Source organism: Lucilia sericata, unplaced genomic scaffold (genome assembly GCF_015586225.1).
Source record: "Lucilia sericata isolate MDLA Ls3-8-SP2 unplaced genomic scaffold, ASM1558622v1 Contig000195F_arrow, whole genome shotgun sequence".
In the NCBI taxonomy this organism is placed as follows: domain Eukaryota; kingdom Metazoa; phylum Arthropoda; class Insecta; order Diptera; family Calliphoridae; genus Lucilia; species Lucilia sericata.
In genome coordinates this window covers 392933-419350 of record NW_023994223.1, presented here as the reverse complement: position 1 = coordinate 419350, position 26418 = coordinate 392933, and the positions used below count along the sequence as shown (strand labels likewise).

Genomic DNA, 26418 nt, shown 5'->3' with positions numbered 1-26418 from the left:
TCCATAGCAGGAAAATGTTGGCTTTCGCATTACATCTGATTGTTGTGGTTGTCGTGGGTTTAATGAATTTTGATTTTGTTGTGTTGTTTGTGGATTATTCTGTAGCTCACCTCGTTTCTTCTTCTTAAAGCATGTCTCAACCGTATGACCCTTAATTCGGCAAAAACTGCAGCGGTTTACATTAGGGACATCTTTCTTCAATTCAGAATCAGCTGTTGGCACCGGTTTGGCTTCTAGATAAAACATCTCTGCTTCACGGCTGGCAGAAATCAATTGCTTCTCACGGCGAACACGTTCTCGTATATTAATGTTAAGAAGGCCGTATAGCATGTTTATTTGAATCATCTCAGTAGGCGGCACTTTCAGCTGGAACAAGAGTAGTCGCTTTTTACAAATAAATACATCTGTCGGCTCATTCTTCTGTTGCTTCGTCTCAAAAAAGTTGGAGAAAATGCGCCAGTCAGGAACAGGAGGGGTGAACGTAGACCGAATGAGGGACATCACCTGCTCAAACGTAAGCACGTTGTCTTTTACGCCAATCCACCATGATGCAGCATAATCCTCCAATAGCAACGGCATTCCTCTCAAGGCATCAATATCGGATATTTTCTCAATATCCTTATATACAGAAATGGCAGATAAAAATTCTTCTACCGCTGCCGGATCACGTTGTCCTTTGAAACGAGCGGTACATTGAGTAAAGGAGCCACTTCTCACATTACCACTCATTGCAGCTAAAATCTGTTGAAATTGCTCATCAGAAAAGGTAGCCATCTGTTCGGTTTTTTCCGCATACAAAACGTTTACTTTAAATACTTCTTCTGTAGCCGTTGCTTTTTTAACGTCAACTTCGGAGTTTGGTTCAATATTTTTTTTCGTGGTCTCTTTCGTAGCCACCGTGTTGGGCGCCAATGAAGTAATCTTATACCGAAGATTATATTTACTCATAAATATTTACTCATTTAAAAATAAAACACAATCGCACTATTTTCACTGTAACTACTTTTCTTTAAACACTTCAGAATTCTGGGGCAGAATGGAATTTTTTTGGAAATAAATACTGGCATTTCTAAACGGCTGATCCGATTGGGATAAAATTTGGCGTGAGCGTAGCCAAGGAGTATTCGAGTTTAAGTTTTGAAGATGAACCCTGCAGATGCCCCAGGGGCGGCGCTGTGACGGCTCAAAGTAGGGTACCTACGACATGTAAAATTTTTAAACTCGTGCCATTTTTTTGTTTTTCACCTAAATACAAAGATTTTTATATTTTGTGAAAGCGCTCGATGAGATCTTGAAAAAACATGCTTGGTCATACTACTTATCTCTTATAATATCCGAGTTATAGGCATTTAAAAATTTAGTGATACAAAATTTACCATACCTTGGTCCGCCTTTTTTTGAATACCGGGCGTAATTTTGGACCAAATTGGACAAATTTTTTCTTGTTAGTTAGACAACAAAATTTCCAATAATATACAAAAAATTTCAGATCAACATCATTTACAGATCCAAAAATATACTTTTTATATCCTCCACCACCATCAGTGGTGATAGAGGGTATATATAACTTTGTCATTCCGTGTGTAACACCAAGAAATATTCATCTGAGACCCAACAAAGTATATATATTCTTGGACCTTATGAAATTCTGAGTCGATTTAGCTATGTCCGTCTGTCCGTCCGTCCGTCCGTCCGTCCGTCTGTTTGTCTGTATAAAACATTCTCACGTTAACACGAAGCAACAAAAATTAACGAAATTCACCCAAAATATTTATTATTGTCCTAGGCAGTTTGGTATTGAAAATGAGCAAAATCGGTTCACACCGGGAAAAGTTATGAATCAAAATTTGAAACAACCTCGAAAAAAATAAGCATTTTTTACACATTCTGATGTAATTTTCTCGAAAACTGTGAATGATAATTCCATGAAAATCAGCATACATTCGTTTCTATACAAGAGCTTGATTCCCGCTGAAAATTGCCTGAATCGGTCCACAATTTCATATACCTCCCATACAAAAGTACATATTCCCGGAAAATGGGTTTTTTATTAATAACTTCCGTCACAATGTCGAAATCTTTACAAAATTTTACAAATTAAAATCTTATGTCAATAGAAATCATTCAGAGAAAAATTTTCTGGGTCGGTCCATAATTGGACATAGCTCCCATACAAGGTCCCCTCCCGAAAATCACTTAAACGCGCATAACTCATTACTAACATAAGACATCCATATACAATTTGGTACATGTATTACTCATGTGCACAGAAATATTATTGTGAATTTTTTTTCCGATCGGTCCATTATTGGTCATAGCTCCCATACAAGGTCCTATCCCTAAAATCACTTAAACGCGCATAACTCATTACAAAATTAAGATATCCATATAAAATTTGGTACATGTATTACTCTCACATACAGAAATATTACTGAGAAATTTTTTTTCTGATCGGTCCATAATTGGACATAGCTCCCATACACGATCCCCTCCCGAAAATCACTTAAACGCACATAACTCATTAACAAATTAAGATATCTATATAAAATTTGGTACAGGTATTGCTCATATGCACAAAAATATTACTGTGAATTTTTTATCCGATCGGTTCATAACTGGTCATAGCTCCCACTCAAGGTCCCCTCCCGAAAATCACTTAAACGTACATAACTCATTACTAAATTAAGATATCCACATAAAATTTGGTACAGGTATTGCTCACATATACAGAAATATTACTGTGAAATTTTTTTCCGAGGGGTTCATAATTGGTCATAGCTCCCATACAAGGTCCCTTCCAGAAAATCACTTAAACGCGCATAACTATTACTAAATTAAGATATCCATATAAAATTTGGTACAAGTATTGCTCAAATGCACAGAAATATTACTGTGGAATTTTTTTCCTATCGGTCCATCCTTGGTCATAGCTCCCATGCAAGGTTCCCTCCCGAAAATCACATAAACGCACATAACTCATTACAAAATATTGATATCCATACATTTAGCACAAATATTGCTCTTATATACATAAATTACACTATAAAATTGTTTTACGATCGGTCCATACTTGGTCATAGCTCTCATACTAGGCCCCCTCCAGAAAATTACTTAAATGTACAATATTAATTACCAAATAATGATATAGATACAGAATTTTGAAATTTTGTTTTTATATACACAAGGTCCTCTTTCGAAAATCTCTTAAATGCACATTACTCATTACCAAATAAAGCTATTGATACAAAAATTCTATTACAAGATTTTTGCACGATCGGTTCATAACACACATTACTTATTACTAAATTACGATATAGATACAAAATTTTACTGAAATATAGCTTTCATTTCCAGAAGTTTTGCTTAAAGAATTTTTTACGATCGGTCTATAATTGGTCATATCTCCCATACTAGGTCCTGCCCCTAAAACCGTATTTAACTAGTTGCATTATCAATTTGTGTAGAACAAAATTATATATATATGTATTTTGATAATCCTTAAATCTTTCACACACATGCATACATGCAAATTAATAAAAATCGCCAAGCGTTGGTAATGTTCAATAAATCTTGGAATTGTAATAGATTTGAGCTGTTTGAATCTACGGATTTTTCTATTTAAGATATGAGAAAACTTTTTTCTACAAATATTTGATCAATTAGAAAAGTATTAATATAAAAGCAGCTGGTGGAGGGTATTGAAGATTCGGCTCAGCCGAATATAGCACTCTAACTTGTTTTAATTTAAAAATTCAAAAAATTTTAGATTTTTGGCGTTTTTTTGCCAAAAATGTGTCTTAACTCTTTTATTAATAAAATAAAATTTTCTTTAAGAACATATAACAATTTTATAGTTTTCTAAAAGGTATCTTTACGCAGAACGCTTTGGCGTAAACAACTTGTCCTATTTTTTGTAAATGTTGCCACTGCGTTCTTCCGAATATGACCTATTTTTTATCAAAACTTCAACTTTGGGCGACATGTTCTAAAATCCCAAAGCTGGGATCAGAAAACTGAAAGCAGTTTTGGAAACCTCAATATGTTTTCTATTTACTCCAAAAGTATTTTCCCAGCCCTGAAAGAAATGTGGACCCTATGGGCAAAAAAGTAAAAAATCCCATTTTTGGGATTTTCATTGCTATTTTTGGGAATTGCGGGATGCCCTTTGACCTTTTCAATTTTTTTTGCATTTTCTTATTTGAAATGACAAATTTAACAAGCGTTGAAAATTTCATTGAGTTTTGTTCATAAATAAAGATTTTGTCATATATTACATATTTGTTTAATATCTAAAACTATGATTTATATCAAAATTTTAATAGGGTCGCAGATAGCTACAACAATTTAGTCCATATTCATCCCTTAATATCATTTTTTAGTTAGATATGGAAATTTTCGACCCTTTACAAAAAATGTAAAGCCAATATCTCAATTACATTCAAAAATATGTTCATTTAAACCTGTGTCCTTTAATTTCATCTTAGTATTAAGTATGACAGAACATATTTAAATCTTATATTTACCTATTTTCTATTTGTTTGCTTAACCTTATAATTGAAAGGTCCTATTATGCTTAAATTTTCAGAAATTTATAACTATTTTTTACCTAAATTTTTTCGACAGATCATTTCGTTCTGTTTCGTTTATGATCATGTAGGTAAAAATATACAGGTAATGATAATTTCGATTCATTCTCTAATAAGAAATATCAATGACTTAATTACAGGTTATAGTAATATAGTCCTAAATGGTTATAGGTAGACAATTCGTAATTTTTTACTTTGGAATACCTGCATCGGAAATGACAAGAATCGGTATATAAGTAAACTTCTCAGATTTTAAGTACCATATTTAATAAATCTACAATGAAGATTACATTAAAGTACGAAGAGTTGTTTTCCGTTTTATGGAGTGTATCTTCAAAAGGGCCAGAAAGAATTGAAGACATTTCAAATTATATAAAAACTACATATAGTAGAAAAGTAGACAAAACAGGCATATCAAAAATTGAAAACTTTTTGATGTAAAAAGTAAGTCCGTGGATGGAAATCAAAAGAAATTTCGATTAAAATTTTGCAGTTGGATGGAAACTACTACGGAAATCTCAACTTACAACACATCAACAGGAGCGCCTTGCAAGTCATACGAAGACTTATGTTCAAGGTCAAAAAAAAGAGGGTCACACAAAAACTTTTTTCAATCTCAAATGAGGAAATTGCTGATACATTTAACGAAATGCTGAAAAGGGAAAACCAACCTATGGATGTCGTACATATTGCAACTATTCTTCGTAATGCATCACCAAAACGACTTAAGCGAATTGTGGAAAGTATACCAACTCCAACATCACAATCAAATTTTACTGAAGAGGAAGCAATAGCGCTTATGTTGGAACTGGGTCTCAGTCGAAATAAGTACCAAATATTAAGGAAAGCTCTGCATGAAAAAGGACACAATATATTACCATCATACAAGGCGATCTAGGGAAAAAAAAAACAAACTATCCTACCATCACCTATTGCTGTTAATGATGTGGAAGCTTGTATTGATATATCATCTTTGCTCGAAAACACAGCATCAAGAATTGTGTCAGACTTTTCAGAAGACCAACTAAGGAAAATTCATAACTGTGATGTTGTCTTACTGTGTAAGTGGGGATGTGACGGTTTATCAGCACTTCCAGAATACAAACAAGCTTGTGGAAGTCGGACATTAGCAGACTACAAAAGTGTATTTATGTCATCATTAGTGCCATTACGAATTCGTTCATATTCCCTTAATCCATCATCGTCAAGCATCGGAAATTCATTTGAAGATATATGGATCAATACAACTCCGGGTTCAAAAAATTTTTGTAGACCCATTGGATTTGAATATATAAAGGAGTCAAAGAAAACAACAAAAGATTTAGTGGAATATTTAAAAGATGAAATAAATGCACTGGAGCCCATTTGCATAAAAATAAAGGAATTCTCTATTAACGTGTCATATCAGCTAAGCTTAACAATGATTGATGGAAAGGTCAGCAATGCCATAACAGAAACTTCTTCCTTCTGGAGATGCTCAATATGTAATGAGAAAAAGTCGCAATTCTCAAATATAAACAAAAGCAGAAGTATTAATGAAGAAGTCCTGTCTTTCGGAATTTCACCACTTCATGCCGGAATACGATTTTTGGATTACTTTTTACACATAGCATACTTTTACTAAATCAACAAAAAATAATGAAGAATTGAAAGAACTGAGAGCTGCGGAAAAAAGCAGAATCCAAGAAGAATTTAAAGCTCAGATGGGATTAAACATCGACAAACCACTTCCAAGTTGCGGTAGTACAAATGACGGTAATACGGCGAGAAGGTTTTTTCGTGATTTTGAAATTACTTCAAAAATAACTGGAATCGACAAGGAGTTGCTTCGAAGAGTTAACACTATTTTAATGGCACTGAATAGTAAACATAAAATTAATGGAAATCGATTTGGGGAATATACTTCTGAAATTTCTAAATTATTGTATCTTTGTATCCATGGAGGGAACTAACACCAACAGTACACAAAGTATTGTGTCATGGTCAAATAATAATTGAATCGAATATTCTTCCACTTGGAGAGTTAACAGAAGAAGCCCAGGAAGCGAGGAATCGAGATTTTAAGCATGTTCAACTATTCAGCTCAAGAAAATGCTCCAGGCAATCACAGAATGAAGATATTTTTAATAGTTACTTCTATCTTCTGATCCTGTTCTTTCAACTATGCGAAAAAGATGGATTTGTTATGAAACTCTATCATCTCAAAACAAGGAAGATTTAAAGGACTTATATTACCTTCTGGATATGTATACCGATATGACAGATTATTTTATAGAAAATAAGTGGTGTTAGGAATTAACTATATAAGTAGGTTGTAAGAATTAATTATATTATGTTTAAGATAAACAGTTCAAATAAAAATAGCTATTATACTAACTGATGATATTGTATTAAATTGTGTTTTATGTTTCGGTGGGCGGGAATGGTGGTTTGTGTGGGGTGATTTAGGTGTTGTTGTGCGTGGCTCATAATAAAATTATAATTTTTTTATTGTATATACAATGTTATAGTCTTTAATAAAATAATTAACTAAATAATTTTTAAAAATTGTCCAAATATTTTATTCAACACCAAATGTATGTTCTGTCATACTTAATACTAAAATATGAAAAAGATGAAATTAAAGGACACAGGTTTAAATGAACATATTTTTGAATGTAATTGAGATATTGGCTTTACATTTTTTTGTAAAGGGTCGAAAATTTCCATATCTAACTAAAAAATGATATTAAGGGATAAATATGGACTAAATTGTTGTAGCTATCTGCGACCCTATTAAAATTTTGATATAAATCATAGTTTTAGATATTAAACAAATATGTAATATATGACAAAATCTTTATTTATGAACAAAACTCAATGAAATTTTCAACGCTTGTTTGGTCAAAGGGCATCCCGCAATTCCCAAAAATAGGAATAAAAATCCCAAAAATGGGATTTTTTACTTTTTTGCCCATAGGGTCCACATTTCTTTCAGGGCTGGGAAAATACTTTTGGAGTAAATAGAAAATATATTGAGGTTTCCAAAACTGCTTTCAGTTTTCTGATCTCAGCTTTGGGATTTTAGAACATGTCGCCCAAAGTTGAAGTTTTGATAAAAAATAGGTCATATTCGGAAGAACGCAGTGGCAACATTTTCAAAAAATAGGACAAGTTTTTTACGCCAAAGCGTTCTGCGTAAAGATACCTTTTAGAAAACTATAAATATGTTCTTAAAGAAAATTTTATTTTATTAATAAAAGAGTTAAGACACATTTTTGGCAAAAAAACGCCAAAAATCTAAAATTTTTTGAATTTTTAAATTAAAAAAAGAAAGTATATTTTTGGATCTGTAAATGATGTTGATCTGAAATTTTTTGTATATTATTGGAAATTTTGTTGTCTAACTAACAAGAAAAAATTGGTCCAATTTGGTCCAAAATTACGCCCGGTATTCAAAAAAGGCGGACCAAGGTATGATAAATTTTGTATCACTAAATTTTTAAATGCCTATAACTCGGATATTATAAGAGATAAGTAGTATGTCCAAGCATGTTTTTTCAAGATCTCGTCGAGCGCTTTCACAAAATATAAAAATCTTTGTATTTAGGTGAAAACCAAAAAAATGGCACGAGTTTAAAAATTTTACATGTCGTAGGTACCCTACTTTGAGCCGCCACAGCGCCGCCCCTTGGGCATCTGCAGGGTTCATCTTCAAAACTTAAACTCGAATACTCCTTGGCTACGCTCACGACAAATTTTATCCCGATCGGATCAGCCGTTTAGAAATGCCAGATTTATTTCCAAAAAAATTCCATTCTGCCCCACTGTGCATGGTTGTATAAAAATGTAACATTCAATAAATCATAGAGTTGTATCTTAGAAAGGTAGTTAAATTCAAAAGTTAAGCGTTAAATTCAAATGTTCTAATCTCAAGAAGATAGTTTGCATTATGTGCTAAGAATATTATAAAGTAAATTGAAATATGTCCTAAATTTGGAAAATAAACTTTAGTTGCAAATTTCAATATCATTTAGGAAAATAGAGGAAAATTTATCATTATAGAACACCACATTTGTTTAGGAAATCGTCAGAAACATATTCAACATTACAACATCAACCACCCAGAAAAAACTCTTATATCTTATGGAAAACCACTATTCCTGTAACTTATATATGTTATTTGTCCTTTGTGAAATCCTATCTATATATATAAAAATGAATGTGTGTTTGTATGTTTGTTTGGACTTTATAGATAACTAAACGGCTGGACGGATTTTTCTGAAATTTTCACAGTGTATTCCTGTATGTCTGGAAGGAATTATAGGCTACTTTTTACTTCAAAATTTCAAGTGGGCGACGTGCCACGCCTACATTCAAAATAAGTATTTAAAGTCGCATATCTCAGAAACTGCAAGAGATGGAGTCCTCAAATTTTGTACGGACAACTTTGACATCCATAAGAATATTTTTGGATAAAATGGGCGGAATGGCGATGGTGGGCGTGGCACCTTCAATATGAAGAAAATCTTAAATCAGTATATCTGAGAAAATATAACAGATAGAGTCCTCAAATTTTGTAGGATCCACTTTAGGATCAATATTATTATTTAAGGAAAAAGGGAGCGTACTAGCAGTAGGGGGCGTGGCACCTCCAATATGAATTAAATACAAAAATTCGCTTATCTGGGAAACTATTAGAGTTAGAACCAAAAAAAAAAAGAATCAAATTTTGCACAAAGAACTTTAGCATCCATGTAAACATTTCGTGTAATGAATTGGCGGAATACCAATGGGAGTTATTCCCATATGAATAAAATATATATTTAAAATATATTTATATATATATATATATATATATATATATATATATTTATATATATATATATATTTATATATATATTTATATAACAGACTGTTTGTTTGTTTGTTACGTTTTCACGGCAAAAGTATTGAACCGATTTACATGAAATTTGGACCGCTAATAGGGCTAACCCCAAGAGGAACAATAGGTTATATAAGATCTTGATCGGATGCCACGCCCTTTTTACGCCCACTTTTTGTAAAACTCTTATTACACCAATTTTGCAATCACAATATGCAAAAACTACTAAATTAACTTGAAATTTTGCATACCGATAGGTATAAGCTTGGAAAGAACTATAGGCTATATATAAGAACTTGATCCGATGACACGCCTCTTTCTACGCCCACTTTTTATAAAACTATCCTTACCTATATCTTATCCTATAATTATATGAAAGAGAAAGTTTGTTACGCTTTCACGGACAAACTGCTGAACCGATTTTCATGAAATTTAGAACACTAATAGTTCCATTCTAAAGTGGAACAATAGGCTATATAAAATCATGATTTGACGTCACGATTCTTCTTATGCTCACTTTTTTCTATATAATTGTTATAGAAAATTTTCATTCGAGACTTACTGAACCGATTTACATAAAATTTGGTATACCGATCTCAGGATCTGGATCGGACGCCACGCCCCTTTTTACACCAACTTTTTGTAAAACAATTATTAAACCAAATTTACGTTCAGGCATACAAAAATCTACTGATCCGATTTTCATGAAATCTGTTATAATGAATGTTGTGGAATGAACAGTACGACACATTACATCATCAAAACCTATAATATATAATAATAAATATATATGAGACTTTTTTTACTCTTCCACTACATAACTAATAAACTTATTTACATAAAATTTGGCATTAAATAGGTCTAACCTCAGAAGTTAAAAAAACTCTATATGGTATTGGTTGGATGCTACGCACATTTTTATGTTCACTTTTTGAATAACAGCTATAACACCAAATTTCTAGGCTAAATATAAAAAGCAAAAAGAAATTTGGCAACAGACAGTGTATTTTTAGAATCAACTTTTTGATCTGGATTTTATGCGTCATGAAATTTTGCATTACAACAGTTTTGTCGTGGAAGGTTAGGTTAGTTTGAGGAATAGAATGTTTAATACATTAAATTCGAATAAATACACCTATACCACTAATTTCGGGCCTGTTATAATCTTAATGAAATGCAATGACCTTTTTCCGTCCATTTTTTGTTGCATTTATAATACTCATGATATATACATACTTCCTAAGTTAATGAGAATTATTATTTAGGTAGTTAAAATTTTTATCAAAAATTTATTTTTATTTGAAAACTCTAAAATGTTTGTAGGTCCTTAACTTACTTTACGATTAGGTAAAATAAAAATCTGTAATCAATTTAATTTATTATCAAAAATGGATTTTCATCTAAAGCGTAAAATCGGTTGTTGATTCGTATACCCCGTCACTTATATTTTCCACGCGAAAACTATTCTTATTTCAAAACCTGTAATCCGCTGCATATCCTCAAAAAAACTATTTTAAAACAGAATCGGAAATTTTTTATCAAAGTTATATTGTTGTAGATCTGTATATATTACTCCCATCACTTATATTTTCCACCGGTAAACTATTTTTATTTCAAAACCTTTAATTTGCTGTATATCCTCAGAAAATAACAATTTTAAAAGAGAATCGGATGTGGTTTCCTACGATCGAGAAAACTATAAACTATATTAGATCTTGAATGAATGTCTACGATGCCACTTTTGTATGCAGTTCTGAACATGAGAACTATAACTATGTTAGATTTGAATGAATGTCTACGATGTCACTTTTGTATGCAGTACTGAACAAAAACCGCTCCTAAAATAGGGTAAATAATATATTCATATTACATTTTTCACAAAAATTCGAATTTTAAATATAGATTTATATCCAAATCCATCCAGAAAATCATTTATACCTCCCCTTAAAATTTCTAATTATATAACTCTTTAAAAATCTACTTTAAATAACTCTCAATTCGAGAAAAAATAAAGATCCGTAATCACTCATATTTTTCATACAAAAATATACAATTTAAATTTATTGTTAAATCGAGATAACAATAAAAATCTGCACTAAGTTAAAAAAAACCATCAAAAATTATCTTGATATAATTTTTTAAATGCAGCTCAAATCTAAAAAACCATGATATGTATTTGACTACTCATTTGAGTGTCCTGAAAGACAGCAATTTTGCAAATCTTATATAGGTATACCTCTGAAACGATGCATTGTTCATCGCTTGAAATTTTATACGGTTAATGGTACGTATTTTTGAAATTAATAAAATGCCCCGAAGACTTTTGCCTCTTTAAACCAGGGGTATTACAATTCCAAATTCGGTGTGACGTAATTTAAACTGAACAGTTCTATAAATCTACTGCACATGGAAAAAAATAAAACAAATCATTTGAAAGTGTTCTTAGTTCCCTGCCAGTGATTGAAAATGCGGATTTCAGTATATTTTTCTCAAAAAAAGTTTTTTAAATTTTTCTACAAATTTCCTAATTTAAGCTCATTTTCAATTTCTAAAATTTTAAGGACTTTTTGGTCCAGAAACTGACTTTAAGGATTAAAAAAGGAAGAAAAATAAAATAACTATTTTATCGTTATAAGATAAATTTTGATATATATTTCAAAAAAAGTCATTACAAATAGAAAAATATTCTCTTTACTTTTTGAAGAACCCCGGGCAACGCCGGGTACACGCAGCCAGTTGTATAATATAAGTTGTGAAAATATTGTAATCTTAATATGTTATATGTGTTTTGTAAAATCGTAAGATATATGTTTTTGAAATTGTTGTAACGCATACCTGTCATTGTGAAACTTTTTAAATTGTATCTTAATTATTGTATTTTTTTTTTTAACATTTTTAACTTTGTGAAAATATTACAACTTGTTTGTGTTATCATGTTTTGTGAAATTTATTTTTTTTTATTAAATTAGTATAGTATTATATGTTAATTGTATTGTGTATAATTTTATGTCTAAAATTTGTAATTGTAATGTGTTTAACGTTTGTCTCATAAATATTAGGAAAAATTGATAAATTTATAAATTAGAAATCAAAGATATTAGTATTCACGATGCCCATTCAAAGAACTCCTCCGAGAACTGATAGGAGGTTGATAGGAGGATGTATACTACATCAAATCCGAAGAAATACACCTAGGCCACTATTGGGCCTGTTGTGCGCTCCAATTCAAGAAAAAAAAAAAATTGTTCACTGAATGTATTATTTTTCCATGTTCAGAAACTCAGTTTCCTGGACGTAATTCCTAAGAATCTTCCAATCGGTGTTGGTTAAGAATGTTATTTCCGGAATAACATCACTTCCAAGATACTTGGATCTAACTTCGACGAATGCCTGACAATGGCAAAGAAAGTGCTCCAGAGTTTCACTGTCCTCTCCACATGCTCTACATTCGTCTGAATTCGCACGTCCAATTTTGTATAGATGTGCTCGTAATCCTGTGTGTCCACTGAGAATACGTACCATCATACTAACCTCAGACTTGCTCATTTTGAGAAGATTTCTCGTCTTGCTCTCATCAGGGTCACCCCATAGAATCTTTGTGGTTCTACCCACCGTTTCATTATTCCAAGAGGCCTTATGGGATTCTCTCATCCATATTTTTAATTCAGCTTTTGTTGCGTCGAATGGTTTTGCGTTTGTCAGGTTAACTACATCGAGCTCCCTTCCCTTTAAAGCTATTACATTCGCCCTTTCGTTGCCGACTACTCCCGAGTGGCCTGGTACCCATATGATGTGAACCTTACCTCTGGGAGAGTATTCAGTTAAAGCTTTCTTACAATCCAATACGGTCTTAGATTTAATTCTATCACCTGATATCGCACAAATTGCCTTCTGGCTATCGGTAAATATATTAAGCCCTGTGGGCGCCATATTTATTCTAATCCAATTTACACATTCCGTTATTGCTCGTACTTCTGCCTGGAAGCTTGTGTTATGATTAGGTAAACGGTGGTATATTTCTGTTTCTGGGTCTTCAATATAGAACCCCAGGCCCACTTTGTCCCCTAATTTAGAGCCATCCGTGAATTATTGAAGCATAAGCTAGAATTGGTCTAATTACACTTTTATAAAACCAATTTGTCATAGTAGGACTAAGACCCCATTTCATGCCTATGGTTCTCCTACATATCGCCCAGCACCGATGTGCCTTGTTGATCCTATCCGAAACAATTAAAACTCCTAATACTTACCAAGCGAACCTAACAGAACCCAGTAAGGAAACTTCATGGCAATCAACAGGAGCAATTCCAAAGGTTCATAATCCTCGACCACCAATAAACTATAATATGCCACCGCCACCAATTTCCCAATTACAAAGAGGAATCTCCATAGGACATAGTCCCAGAGAATACGCAGGTTTAATCCGCGAACTCATTATTGAAACCAATAAAGAATATAGGGATGAGCTGGAAAATAATTAGAATACAAAATAGCTTACAGGATGGTTTTGCTGATATTATAAAAGAAATAAAAAAATTTGAATAAATGGAAAATCTTCTGAAGGCATAAATTCTTCATGAACCCTCTATAAATATAAAAAGAGCTCCAGAAAACAAGAAGAATGATGATGTCTATCCTCCTCAAAGAAGATTAGATTTTCCTCCGATGTCTGACGACGGTAGTAATGTGTGTGATAATAGCTCACGGAATCAGGAATTTGCAAATGCTACAACAAATTTAAATACTGAGACCGAAAGATATTACCATAACACATATGCTAGAGTCGACAAATGGGATGTAAGCTTTGATGGGAATACGGATAGACTCAATATCGAGGATTTCATATTTAGAATTGAGTATTTGCAAAAGTATCATGCTTATCCATGGAGGGAATTATGTGGCGAAGAAGAAAAAGTAGAAGATGAACAGGCGGAGATAATAGAAGAGATATGCCCTAGGAACAGACCGAAAACGAGCAAAACTGATAACAGCATGTGCTGGAATTGTCACTTATCAGTTCACTTATTTAAAGAATGTCCATCCATGCAGCGAAACTTATTCTGCTATAAGTGCGGATTTACTGGAGTAGTTACCACAAACGACAACCGGAAATTGAAGAGCATAGGGACCCAAACTGAAAATATAGGATTAAATAGAAATGAAATTAAAATTTTGAAAAGAGAGTGTAGGTAATATATTAGAGAACAATTTTAGTAATACATATGAGAAAAGATTAGAGAATTATATGAAGATAAGGAAGAGAATATTTGAATCTGAAATAGAGACAGAAAAATTGACCAAAGTTAGGAGAACTAGGAATAGATTTAAGAATAAGAAAAATTTATTTAGGAATATTAACAACAACACTGATCCGAGAGCTTTCGCTAGAATACAAATAGGAGACATTAGTTTAGAAGGATTACTCGATAGCGGAGCATCTATTAGCATATTAGGTAAGAATTGTTTAGATTTAATTGATAGTTGATAGCAAGTTTATTTAGGGATAAATTTCTAGAAAGAGTTTCAAATAGCACCGGAAATTTTCGACATAGAGACTGTTTATGTGTGTGCAAAAAAAAAGAAATAAAAAAGATCAAACTACTTTGGTTTTTTCAATAAAAAGTTTATTTATTAAATTTAACTTTACCTTAAAGATTCTTCACTGATGTTGTGTACTAAGTGGTCACAATGGCGTTCACTTTGTAAGTAAATTTTACACAAAAACAAGTTAGAGTGCTATATTCGGCTATGCCGAATCTTAAATACCCTCCACCAGCAAGCTACTCATTTAAATATCTAATTTTCAGATAACTTGGCAAAATTTTTGTTTCCGTATTGAGGGTACTAACATTAATGCATATGTCAAACTAATTTTAATAAGGTCGAGAAAAATGTATATTAATTCCGTAGAATGATTTATATATACAAAATACACATTTATGTCGAATTTTATCCCGATAACTTTGATTGTCAATGTGCATTTGAGTAATTTTCGGAAATAGTCCTTATATGGGAATTGTGACCAATTATCGACCGATAAGAAAAAAATTTCATATAATGATTTATATGCCAAAAAAAAAAAAATCAATTCGAATTTTACTATAATAGATTTACTAATTAATGAAATATGTGCGTTTAGGTGATTTTCGGAAGTGCTTTATATGTATACGAGCTATGACCTTACACAAAACATATTTTTGTCGAATTTTATCAAGATATCTTTATTTGATAATGAAATATGTGCGCTCAAGTGATTTTTTTGAAGTGGACCTTATATAGCAGCTATTACCATATATGGACCAATCCGGAAAATTTTGGAAGAGTGATTCATATAAAGATAAAACATATTTGTGCCGAATTTTATCTAGATAACTTTATTTAACAATTAAATATGTGCGTTTAAGTGATTTTCGGAAGTGGGACTTATATGGGAGCTATGACCAATAATGGACCAATCCGGGAAAAAAGTGGTAGAATGATTTATATGCACACAAAATATATTCAAGTCGAATTTTATCCTTATATTTTTAGAATTTAATGAAATATATGCGTTTAAGTGATTTTCGGAAGTGGACTTTATATGGGAGTTATGACCAATTATGAGCCTATCCGGAAAAAAATTCGTAGAGTGACTCATATAAAGGCAAAACATATTTGTGTCGAATTTTATCAAGATAGCTTTATTTGACAATGTGCTTTTAAGTGATTTTCGGAAGTGGGCTTTATATGGGAGCTATGACTAATATTGGACCGATCCGTAAAAAATTTTGTGGAATGATTTGAATGTACACAAAACATATTTTTGTCGAATTTTATCACGTTAGCTTTAGTTTTTGAGTGATTTTCGGAAGTGGGCCTTATATGGGATTTCATATATGAAATATATGCATTTAAGTGATTTTCGGAAGTGGGCCTTATATGGGAACTATGACCAATAATGGAGCGATCCGTAAAAAAATGTAAAATGATTCATATTTAGACAAAACATATTTGTGTCGAATTTTATCCCGATAGCTTTATAATTCAATGAAATATATTAGTTTAAGTGATTTTCGGAAGTGGACTTTATATGGGAGCTATGACCAATTATGGACCTATCCGGAAAAAATTTCGTAGAGTGATTCATATTTGGACTAAACATATTTGTGTCGAATTTTTCAAGATAGCTTTATTTGACAATGAAATATGAGCTTTTAAATGATTTTCGGAAGTGGGCCTTATATGCGAGCTATGAGCAATAATGGACCGATCCGTAAAAAATTTGGTAGATTGATTTGTATGTACACAAAACATATTTAACTCGAATTTTATCACAATAGCTATATTCATGAATGAAGATAGGTGATTTCGGAAGTGGACCTTATATGGGAGCTATGACCAATTGTGGACCGACTGAGATCTACGTTGACTGTATGATTTCTGTTCATATTATATTTGCATGTACACAATTTTGTGTTGATACCGATATATTTGAGGGAGTTATTAACGATAAACTAATTTCCGGGAATATGTATATACCTTTGTATGGGGGCTATGGAAAATATTCGATCTATTGTAAAGATCTTAAACGTAATTGATCACAGGCATAAAAAATTAATGTGTGACAAAATTCATCGAAATATCTTTGGTAGTTTCTGAGCAAACTTCAAAAGAGTGTTGAAAAAAACGTAATTTTTTTCGAGGTAGTCTGAAATTTTTACTCATAACTTTTTACGTTGTGAACCGATTTTTCTGATTTTCAATACCAAACTGCTTAGGATAATAATAAATACTTTGGGTGAATTTGGTTGATTTCCTTTGCTTAGTTTTAATGTGTTTTACACAGACAGACAGACAGACAGACGGACATAGCTAAATCGACTCAGAATTTGATAAGGACCCAGAATATATATACTTTGTTGAGTCTTAGATGAATATTTCTTGGTGTTACACACTGAACGACAAACTTATATATACCCTCTATCACCACTGATGGTGGTGGAGGGTATAAACAACTATGCAACTAGTTGCGAATAGTTATACCGTTAGCGGTTTTACTAGTTAGAATTTATCTCTACACTTTTTCAAGGATGAAAAAAGAAGTAGTTAGATAAATCCTAACGTAGTATAAAGGGAATAGAAAATAGGGTTTCAAATAAATTTCTAAATTGAACATTGCCGGCCACCTTGCGACGACGAAGTCAGTTGCATCAAACAGAGGAGAAATAAAGGTTCTTAAATCTAGAATAAACTTATATAATATACACAGTTTTCATTATCATATATGGATTTATATTTTGTTTTCTTTTCATTTTTTTTTCTTTTTCATAATTATTATTATTTTTTCAAATTTTAAATATATCGACGAAAGGTCCAAGGACCATGGTAGATTTTTACGAAGTCTCTCGACTTTCCCCTCAGAACCGAAGTCCCGAAGGCAGATTTTTACGAAGTCTCTCGACTTTCCCCACAAAACCGAAGTCCCGAAGGCAGATTTTTACGAATTCTCTCGACTTTCCACACAGAACCGAAGTCCCGAAGGCAGATTTTTACGAGGTCTCTCGACTTTCCCCACAGAACCGAAGTCCCGAAGGCAGATTTTTACTGGAGTAGTTACCACAAACGACAACCGGAAATTGAAGAGCATAGGGACCCAAACTGAAAATATAGGACTAAATAGAAATGAAATTAAAATTTTGAAAAGAGTAGAAGAGAGTGTAGGTAATAGATTAGAGAACAATTTTAGTAATACATATGAGAAAAGATTAGAGAATTATATGAAGATAAGGAAGAGAATATTTGAATCTGAAATAGAGACAGAAAAATTGATCAAAGTTAGGAGAACTAGGAATAGATTTAAGAATAAGAAAAATTTATTTAGGAATATTAACAACAACACTGATCCGAGAGCTTTCGCTAGAATACAAATAGGAGACATTAGTTTAGAAGGATTACTCGATAGCGGAGCATCTATTAGCATATTAGGTAAGAATTGTTTAGATTTAATTGATAGTTGATAGCAAGTTTATTTAGGGATAAATTTCTGGAAAGAGTTTAAAATAGCACCGGAAATTTTCAACATAGAGACTGTTTACGTGTGTGCAAAAAAAAGTGATAAATAAGATCAAACTACTTTAGTTTTTTCAATAAAAAGTTTATTTATTAAATTTAACTTTACCTTAAAGATTCTTCACTGAGGTTGTGTACTAAGTGGTCACAATGGCGTTCACTTTGTAAGTAAATTTTACACAAAAAACAAGTAAGAAATTATAGTCGGGCGAGGCCGACCATATAATACCCTACACCTGTTACAAAAATAAAATGTGATTTAGTTTTCCTAATAAAGCATTTAAGTTGAATTGCACCTTGCCTTGAATTATGCTTAAGCCATTTATTGTTGAATAAAATTGTGGACATTTAAGTCAAATTTTGAAGGGGGATTTGTATAGGGGCTATGGTCAAATGAGACCCTATAATTATAAAATTCATGCGAGTCATCAAGGCTAGTATAGAACTTGGTTTTGCAGCTTTTTGTCGAGATACGAGTATATTAAACATAATTATAAACTTAAAATCCCTATTCGTCGTTTTCAGTTGTATGGGGTCTAGGTGAAATAATGGTCCGATGTTAACCATTTTCAATAAGCTTCGTCTCCGGTACCATAGAAGGTCATCTGTCAAATTTCATTGAATTATCTTCAAAAATGCGACCTGTAGTTTGATTCAAAGGTTTACTAGCCCTATTCGGGGGTTCAGTTGTATGGGAGCTAGATGAGAAAATGGACCGATGTTAACCATTTTCAATAGGCTTCGTCTCTGGGACAATAAAAGATCATGTGCCAAATTTCATTGAATTATCTTCAAAATTGCGACCTGTAGTTTGATTAAAAGTTTACAAGCTCTATTCGGGGGTTCAGTTGTATGGGGGCTAGATGAGAAAATGGACCGATGTTAACCATTTTCAATAGGCTTCGTCTCTGGGACAATAGAAGATCATGTGCCAAATTTCATTGAATTATCTTCAAAATTGCGACCTGTAGTTTGATTACAAGGTTTACATGGACGGACAGACGGACGGACATAGCTAAATCGACTCAGAAAATGATTCTAAGCCGATTGGTATACTTTAAGGTGGGTATAGGACCAATATTATTGTGCGTTACAAACATCAGCACAAATCCAATACACCCTCCCCACTAAAGTGGTGTAGGATATAAAAACTATGCAACTAGTTGCGAATAGTTATACCGTTAGCGGTTTTACTAGTTAGAATTTATCTCTACACTTTTTCAAGGATGAAAAAAGAAGTAGTTAGATAAATCCTAACGTAGTATAAAGGGAATAGAAAATACACAGAAAAAAATATGCACATTTTTTTTCTTAACAATCGTTTGCTTAAATTTAATTTCGATTTTTATAAATATTTTTATTTGGGTTTATAACGAATTTGTTTGATGTTCACACAGAAGGAAAATATTTTCTAACAAACACTTTATTGAAATAAATTTAATTTTCAGTAAATATTTTTACTGATTCAATCAATGATTTTGTTTGAGTTTTATTTTTATGTCAGCATATGGAATACAACAATAAAACCAGTTTTGGAATGTACTAAAATGAATTGATATAATTCTTATTTGGTTTATAACATTTAATGTATAAGTGTTTCAGTTTTCACAGTACAAAATAACAGTTTCTAGAATTAGAAACGTTTTCTTAAAAATGTTGTAAGTATATATGTAATTTTTTTACAAATTTTAGTTTTAAATTTTTTAGTAAAATTTTTGTTTAAATTTAGTATATATTTTTTAACAAAATTTTTATAGATTCAATAAAAAATTTTGCTTATTATTATTGCCAAAATACAATAAATAATTTAACTGTTTCAGATAACATATTTACTTGAACTTCAGTACAAATACTAATAACTTTTGTTATTGTTTCAGTAAAATAATTGTTTGGAAATGTTGTGAATATTTATTAATGTTTTTCGTAAATAGTATATTATTTTAATAAGAAAAATCCTGAAATTTTTTCAATAAAGAATTTACGAATTTGAGTACTTGATTTTACGAATTTCGTGATAGGTCCTATTTTAGTAAAAAAAATACTTGGCTTTATGAATTTTTTGTTTGATTTTGAATTCCATTTTTTTCTGTGTAGGTTTTCAAATAAATTTCTAAATTGAACATTGCCGGCCACCTTGCGACGACGAAGTCAGTTGCAACAAACAGAGGAGAAATAAAGGTTCTTAAATTTAGAATAAACTATAATATATACAGTTTTCATTATCATATATGGATTTATATTTTGTTTTCTTTTCAATTTTTTTTCTTTTTCATAATTATTATTATTTTTTCAAATTTTAAATATATCGACGAAAGGTCCAAGGACCATGGTAGATTTTTACGAAGTCTCTCAACTTTCCCCTCAGAACCGAAGTCCCGAAGGCAGATTTTTACGAAGTCTCTCGACTTTTCCCACAGAACCGAAGTCCCGAAGGCAGATTTTTACGAAGTCTCTCGACTTTAACCACAGAACCGAATTCCCGAAGGCAGATTTTTTCGAGGTCTCTCGACTTTTCCCACAGAACCGAAGTCCCGAAGGCAGATTTTTACGAAGTCTCTCGACTTTCCCCTCAGAACCGAAGTCCCGAAGGCAGATTTTTACGAAGTCTCTCGACTTTCCCCACAGAACCGAAGTCCCGAAGACAGGTTTTTTTTTTCAGTCCCTCGACTGTACCCATGAATAAATAAGATTCACAGGTCAAATTAAAGACATTTTATTGTTCTAATACGGGGATTGGCCGGAAATGACCCGTCCAAACAAAGTATATTGCGCAAGAGGAATTCCCGGGCTCGAATGGATTTTTCCTTTAATTATGGCCGAACTCAATTCAGGTCCTAATACCAGCGCGACGTTTCCCGACTGATTAAAATTGGGATCAGCTAACTGAATCCCATCAAATAACGACAAAATTTCGGTCGAAATTGTCTCCGTCGGTGTCCGTATCCCAAGCATTTTCTTTACTGTTGCCGTTAAAGTTATGTGCGGATAAGGCGCATATTTTGACGCGATGGTCAAACGACATATTTTGTCCTCGTTTAAGGTCGAAACCGGCAGCGAAAGCTGCTGAATTAATGACTCACATACGTAGGACATCGAACAACATAAATCAATCACCGCGCGCACTAAAATTCTCCTATTACCGATCAACAAATTAACCTTTAACATAGGAGAAAGACTTATCACGTGTCTTACTGGCACATTAGATATCTGGGACGGTGTAGGTTTCGATCGAGCGTGGACAGTATTCTCAAGAGAACGCGAGGGTTTACTTTTAGCTTTAACCACCTTTTTTGATGACCCTTTCCCTGAAGCGTGCAAAAGGGTGTGGTGACTTTCGTTACATACATTGCATTTCATTGCAATGTATGTAATACGATTTACAATCGTATGCTAAATGCTTAGTCGATAAACACCGGTAACAATTGCGATGTAACGCGACAAATCGTAGCTTCTGCTCGTGACTTAATTTTTGGAAGTGCGCACATTTATAAAGGGGATGTTTACCCTTACATTGAAGGCATTTTGACTTTGAAGATTCCGAAACTTTCGAACATGAGTGTTCCTCATCGAAGACTTTGCTGTTGGTGGAGCTGCTGCTGTATCTGGACAAGCGATCACTAAAGCAGGCAACTCTGGTGCTGGAGCAGGTGCTGAAATAGCTTTTGGAGCAGAAACTGGATCAGGTATTGGAGCAGGGGCTGGAACAAGGGCTGGATTAGCTACTGTAGCCACCTTAGATCCTTGGTCCTCCACCTCCATTACTTCCTTGTCGGACTCTAAGAGCGCATCTTCCATTGCAATGGTTAAAGCGTCCATGGTACTAGGAACAAGGAAATTTTTTTTAATATTTTTAATTTTACAAAGTTTCATTAGTCAAAACGACTAATTTTGTGATTGGTCGCTTTATTATGCCATTTTCTGTTCATATGTCAGCAACGCGAACATGTTCATCACTTCCTGAATAAGCTTTAACAACTCTACCTAATTTCCAGGAAGTCGGAGACATTTGTTCATTTTTTATAACTACTAAGTCACCTAAATATACATCTCGTTCAGGGTATTTCCATTTATATCTTTTATGAAGATTTGATAGATATTCTACCTTCCATCGTCAACTGAAGTGATGGGATAGCGCTTTGACCTTCATATATCTATTTATGAGACTGATTGGGGATTCATATATAGAAGGCTACGGTGGAGCTAGTATTGGTGATCCGATCAAAAAATGACCAGGAGTAAGAGCTACTGGCTCATTCGGATCATCACTCATTGGAAACAACGGTCTCGAATTAAGACAAGCTTCAATTCTTGCGAGAACCGTCGATAGTTCCTCAAAGGTATATTTCACGGACTCAGCTTCTTTACGGAAATGAAGTTTAAAACTTCGAACTCCCGCTTCCCATAGGCCTCCCATATGAGGAGCGCCCGCTGGAATAAATCGCCATATTAGTCCATTAATACCGTAAGTGGAACACATCCGAGCACGACTTTCCGACAAAAATGTTCTAAAATCCCTTTCCAGTTCACGAGAAGCTCCCACAAAGTTCGTTCCGTTGTCGGAGAACATAGTAGTGGGACAACCTCGTCTCGATATAAATCGATTAAAAGCGGCCAAGAATCTATCAGTTGATAAGTCTGAAGTGACTTCCAAATGAATGGCCTTTGTCGCAAAACAAACAAAAATACAAACGTAGGCCTTTAAAGTTTGACACGATCTACTATTCAAGTTTCTTATGTCAAAAGGCCCAGTAAAGTCGACTCCAGTTGTCGTAAATGGTCGGCCTATCTGAGTTCGTTCGGGGGGTAATGCTGCCATTATTTGTGTACAGGTGCGCTTACGGTCAAGAATACACCGTTTGCACCGATTAATAACAGCTCGAACTAGTGTTTTTAGTCGAGGTACCCAATATTCGATCCTTAAGATCCTGAGCATTAACTGATTTTCACCGTGGAAAGAAATCGTATGTACGAACTCAATCAAAAGACGGGTAAAGCGACAAGAATATGGCAATAATATGGGATGCCGTTCGGTATAGACTAATGAAGATGATTTTGTCAAACGACCTTTAAGTCTCATAACACCCTCATTATCCAGAAATGGATACAAAGTCAATAAAGGACTTTTCGAAGATAGAGGTCTTTTGTGCAAAAGACATTGGTATTCTTCGACAAAATTTACTTTTTGAGCCAAAATGGCCAATCGCAGTTTTACTTTCCTAACCTCAATGTTTGTCACAATGGTAGTCTCAAAGGAATTCCGATTTTTATGAGCCGAGTGAGTGTTGTAGAAACATCTAAATACATAGGCTAACACTCGAATTGCCCTATCAAGAGAAGAAAATCTCTAGAATATCTTCATAGTTCGAAAAAAATGAAGCATGAGATTTTACTGATCGAGCCTCTAAATCCGTATCTAATAAGGCCAAATTCCCTAGATTACAGGTAGTGCTTTTTTCCCGAAGCCAATTGGGACCATGCCACCATAAATTGTTCTGTGTTAAATCAGAGGGTGAAATACCCCGACTTCCCAAGTCTGCTGGTTGTCTTCAGATTTGACATGGTGCCAATTATGTCTTCCGACCACTTCCTGAATTTTACAAACTCTGTTGGCTACAAAGGTTGCCCATGAACAAGGGTCCTTTTTCAGCCAAGCAAGGACGATTGTAGAATCAGTCCAACAATATATTTGACATAATGGGGTGTCAATTTCAAATAATACGGATTTTAAAAGATCCGTCGCAAGAACTTCACCACAGAGTTCAAGTCGTGGTAGAGAAATAGATTTAATGGGAGCAACTTTTGTTTTAGCAGTTAACAGATGGGTATAAATTTCGCCATTGGGTCTTTCGACTCTAGCGTAAATTACCCCTGCATAAGCTTTTTCAGATGCATCTGAAAAGACATGAAGCTCCACTGTAGAATTAGGTATATAATTAACCCATCTAGGAATCTGGATGTCGTTTACTTCATGTTATGAAGCAGCAAATTTTTGCCATTCGGCTTCAGTAGCGGGCTTAAGAGCTGCGTCCCAATCTATCTGGTCTTGCCAAACCTTCTGCATTATCATCTTAGCGACAATAATGACTGGTCCTAACCATCCAACAGGGTCAAATAATCTAGTTATTATAGATAGTACCTCTCTTTTCGTGTGACTTGATCGCATCGAAATACGATCCACATTAAAATAAAACGAGTCCGAATGAGCATTACACTGTAACCCAAGAGTTTTTGAGCTACTTGACTCAATAAATGTCAATAGTTTGGCATCTACTAAATGCTCAACGGGTATACCAGATAAAATGGCTTTCTCGTTCGAAGTCTATTTCCTTAGCACAAAACTAGCTGATGCTAAAGCCGCTATAAGTTGATCGCGAGCGATCAAAGCGGTTGGGATCTCATGAGTCCCAGTTAATACGTCATCGACGTACATACATTTCCGAAGTATTTTCGCCGCTAGAGGGTACTCAGCTTCGGAATCTTCGGCCAATTATATCAAGGTACGAATGACAAGATAAGGTGCACAATTAACACCGAAGGTTACAGTCTGTAACTCATACTCTTGAATTTCCTCCGTCGGAGAATCACGAAACAAAATTCGTTGGAATGGAGCATGAGAACTATCAAGTCTAATCTGCCTATACATTTGTGTTATATCACAATTAAACACAAACCTAAAAAAGCGCCAACGTAAAATCGGGAGAACGAGATCTGACTGTAATGTGGGTAAATAAACAATCGTTAAGACTGTTGCCGTTAGACGTTTTACTCGACGCATTGAAAACCACACGTAATTTTGTGGTCTTTCTGTCCAATTTTATAACTGGATGATGAGGCAGGTAGCAAGAAGAAGAAGGAGAGTCCATTTTTATAACTGGATGATGAGGCAGGTAGCAAGAAGAAGAAGGAGAGTCTTTAACTGGACGCATATGATCTAAAGTTAAATATTCCCTAACGACGTCATCATACATATTCTTGATGACAGGATTTCTCAAGAGAGAGGATTCTGTCCGTATAAATTGCGTCCTAACATTCTGTTCAGACTGACCTACCATTACAAATAAAACAACAATGCAGACTCTTACAATCTTTCACTTCATGATTTCGTGACAAACAATTAATGCAATAGTGATGTTTCTTAATAGTCGAGAATCTGTCCATTACCGAAAGTTTTTTAAATCTCTTACAATCCCGTATAAAATGGCTTTGATTCTTGCATAAAATGCAAGAAAGGGAAGAAGATGAAGTGGCATGGTGCGCCTTCACTTTTGGAGTCTATAATTTTTTAGATTGTGGGACTTCCCTAATGTCACGTAGAAATTCTAAGGTCTGAATTCTTTCTGTCAGAAATGCATCCAGATCTTTCCAAACAGACAATACGAAATTTGTCTTTTATACTTTGTTCCCATAAGGTAACAGAGTTATCGGGTAGTTGTTGTACACAAAGGAAAACAATTATCGGATCGCAATTTTCTGTCGAAACATTATATATTGATAAGGCCGATGTGATGTTTCTTAATAGTCGAGAATCTGTCCATTACCGAAAGTTTTTTAAATCTCTTACAATCCCGTAGAAAATGGCTTTGATTCTTGCATAAAATGCAAGAAAGGGAAGAAGATGAAGTGGCATGGTGCGCCTTCACCTTTGGAGTCGATAATTTTTTAGATTGTGGGACTTCCCTAATGTCACGTAGAAATTCTAAGGTCTGAATTCATTCTGTCAGAAATGCATCCAGATCTTTCCAAACAGACAATACGAATTTGTCTTTTATACTTTGTTCCCATAAGGTAAGAGAGTTATCGGGCAGTCGTTGTACACAAAGGAAACATAATATATTGATAAGGCCGAAAGACAACTGTTTATACTTCTTTGTATGGTCTTGAGACCTTCAGAAGTTTCCTTTTCAATAATAAGATGATTAA

The 26418-nt window shown here is 33.5% G+C and overlaps 1 protein-coding gene across 1 annotated transcript; it reads right to left on the bottom strand.

Moving 5' to 3' along the window:
* Window positions 1-22687: 22687 nt before the first annotated feature.
* LOC119601876 lies at window positions 22688-23314 on the bottom strand. The gene has a single exon (XM_037953109.1). It carries the CDS (start codon window positions 23312-23314, stop codon window positions 22688-22690), a length of 627 nt encoding a protein of 208 aa, XP_037809037.1.
* Between the last annotated feature and the right edge of the window lie 3104 nt (window positions 23315-26418).

Coding starts and splice junctions, on each gene's coding strand:
- LOC119601876 (XM_037953109.1), bottom strand. CDS start 23,314: ATGGCAGCATTACCCCCCGAACGAACTCAGATAGGCCGACCATTTACG.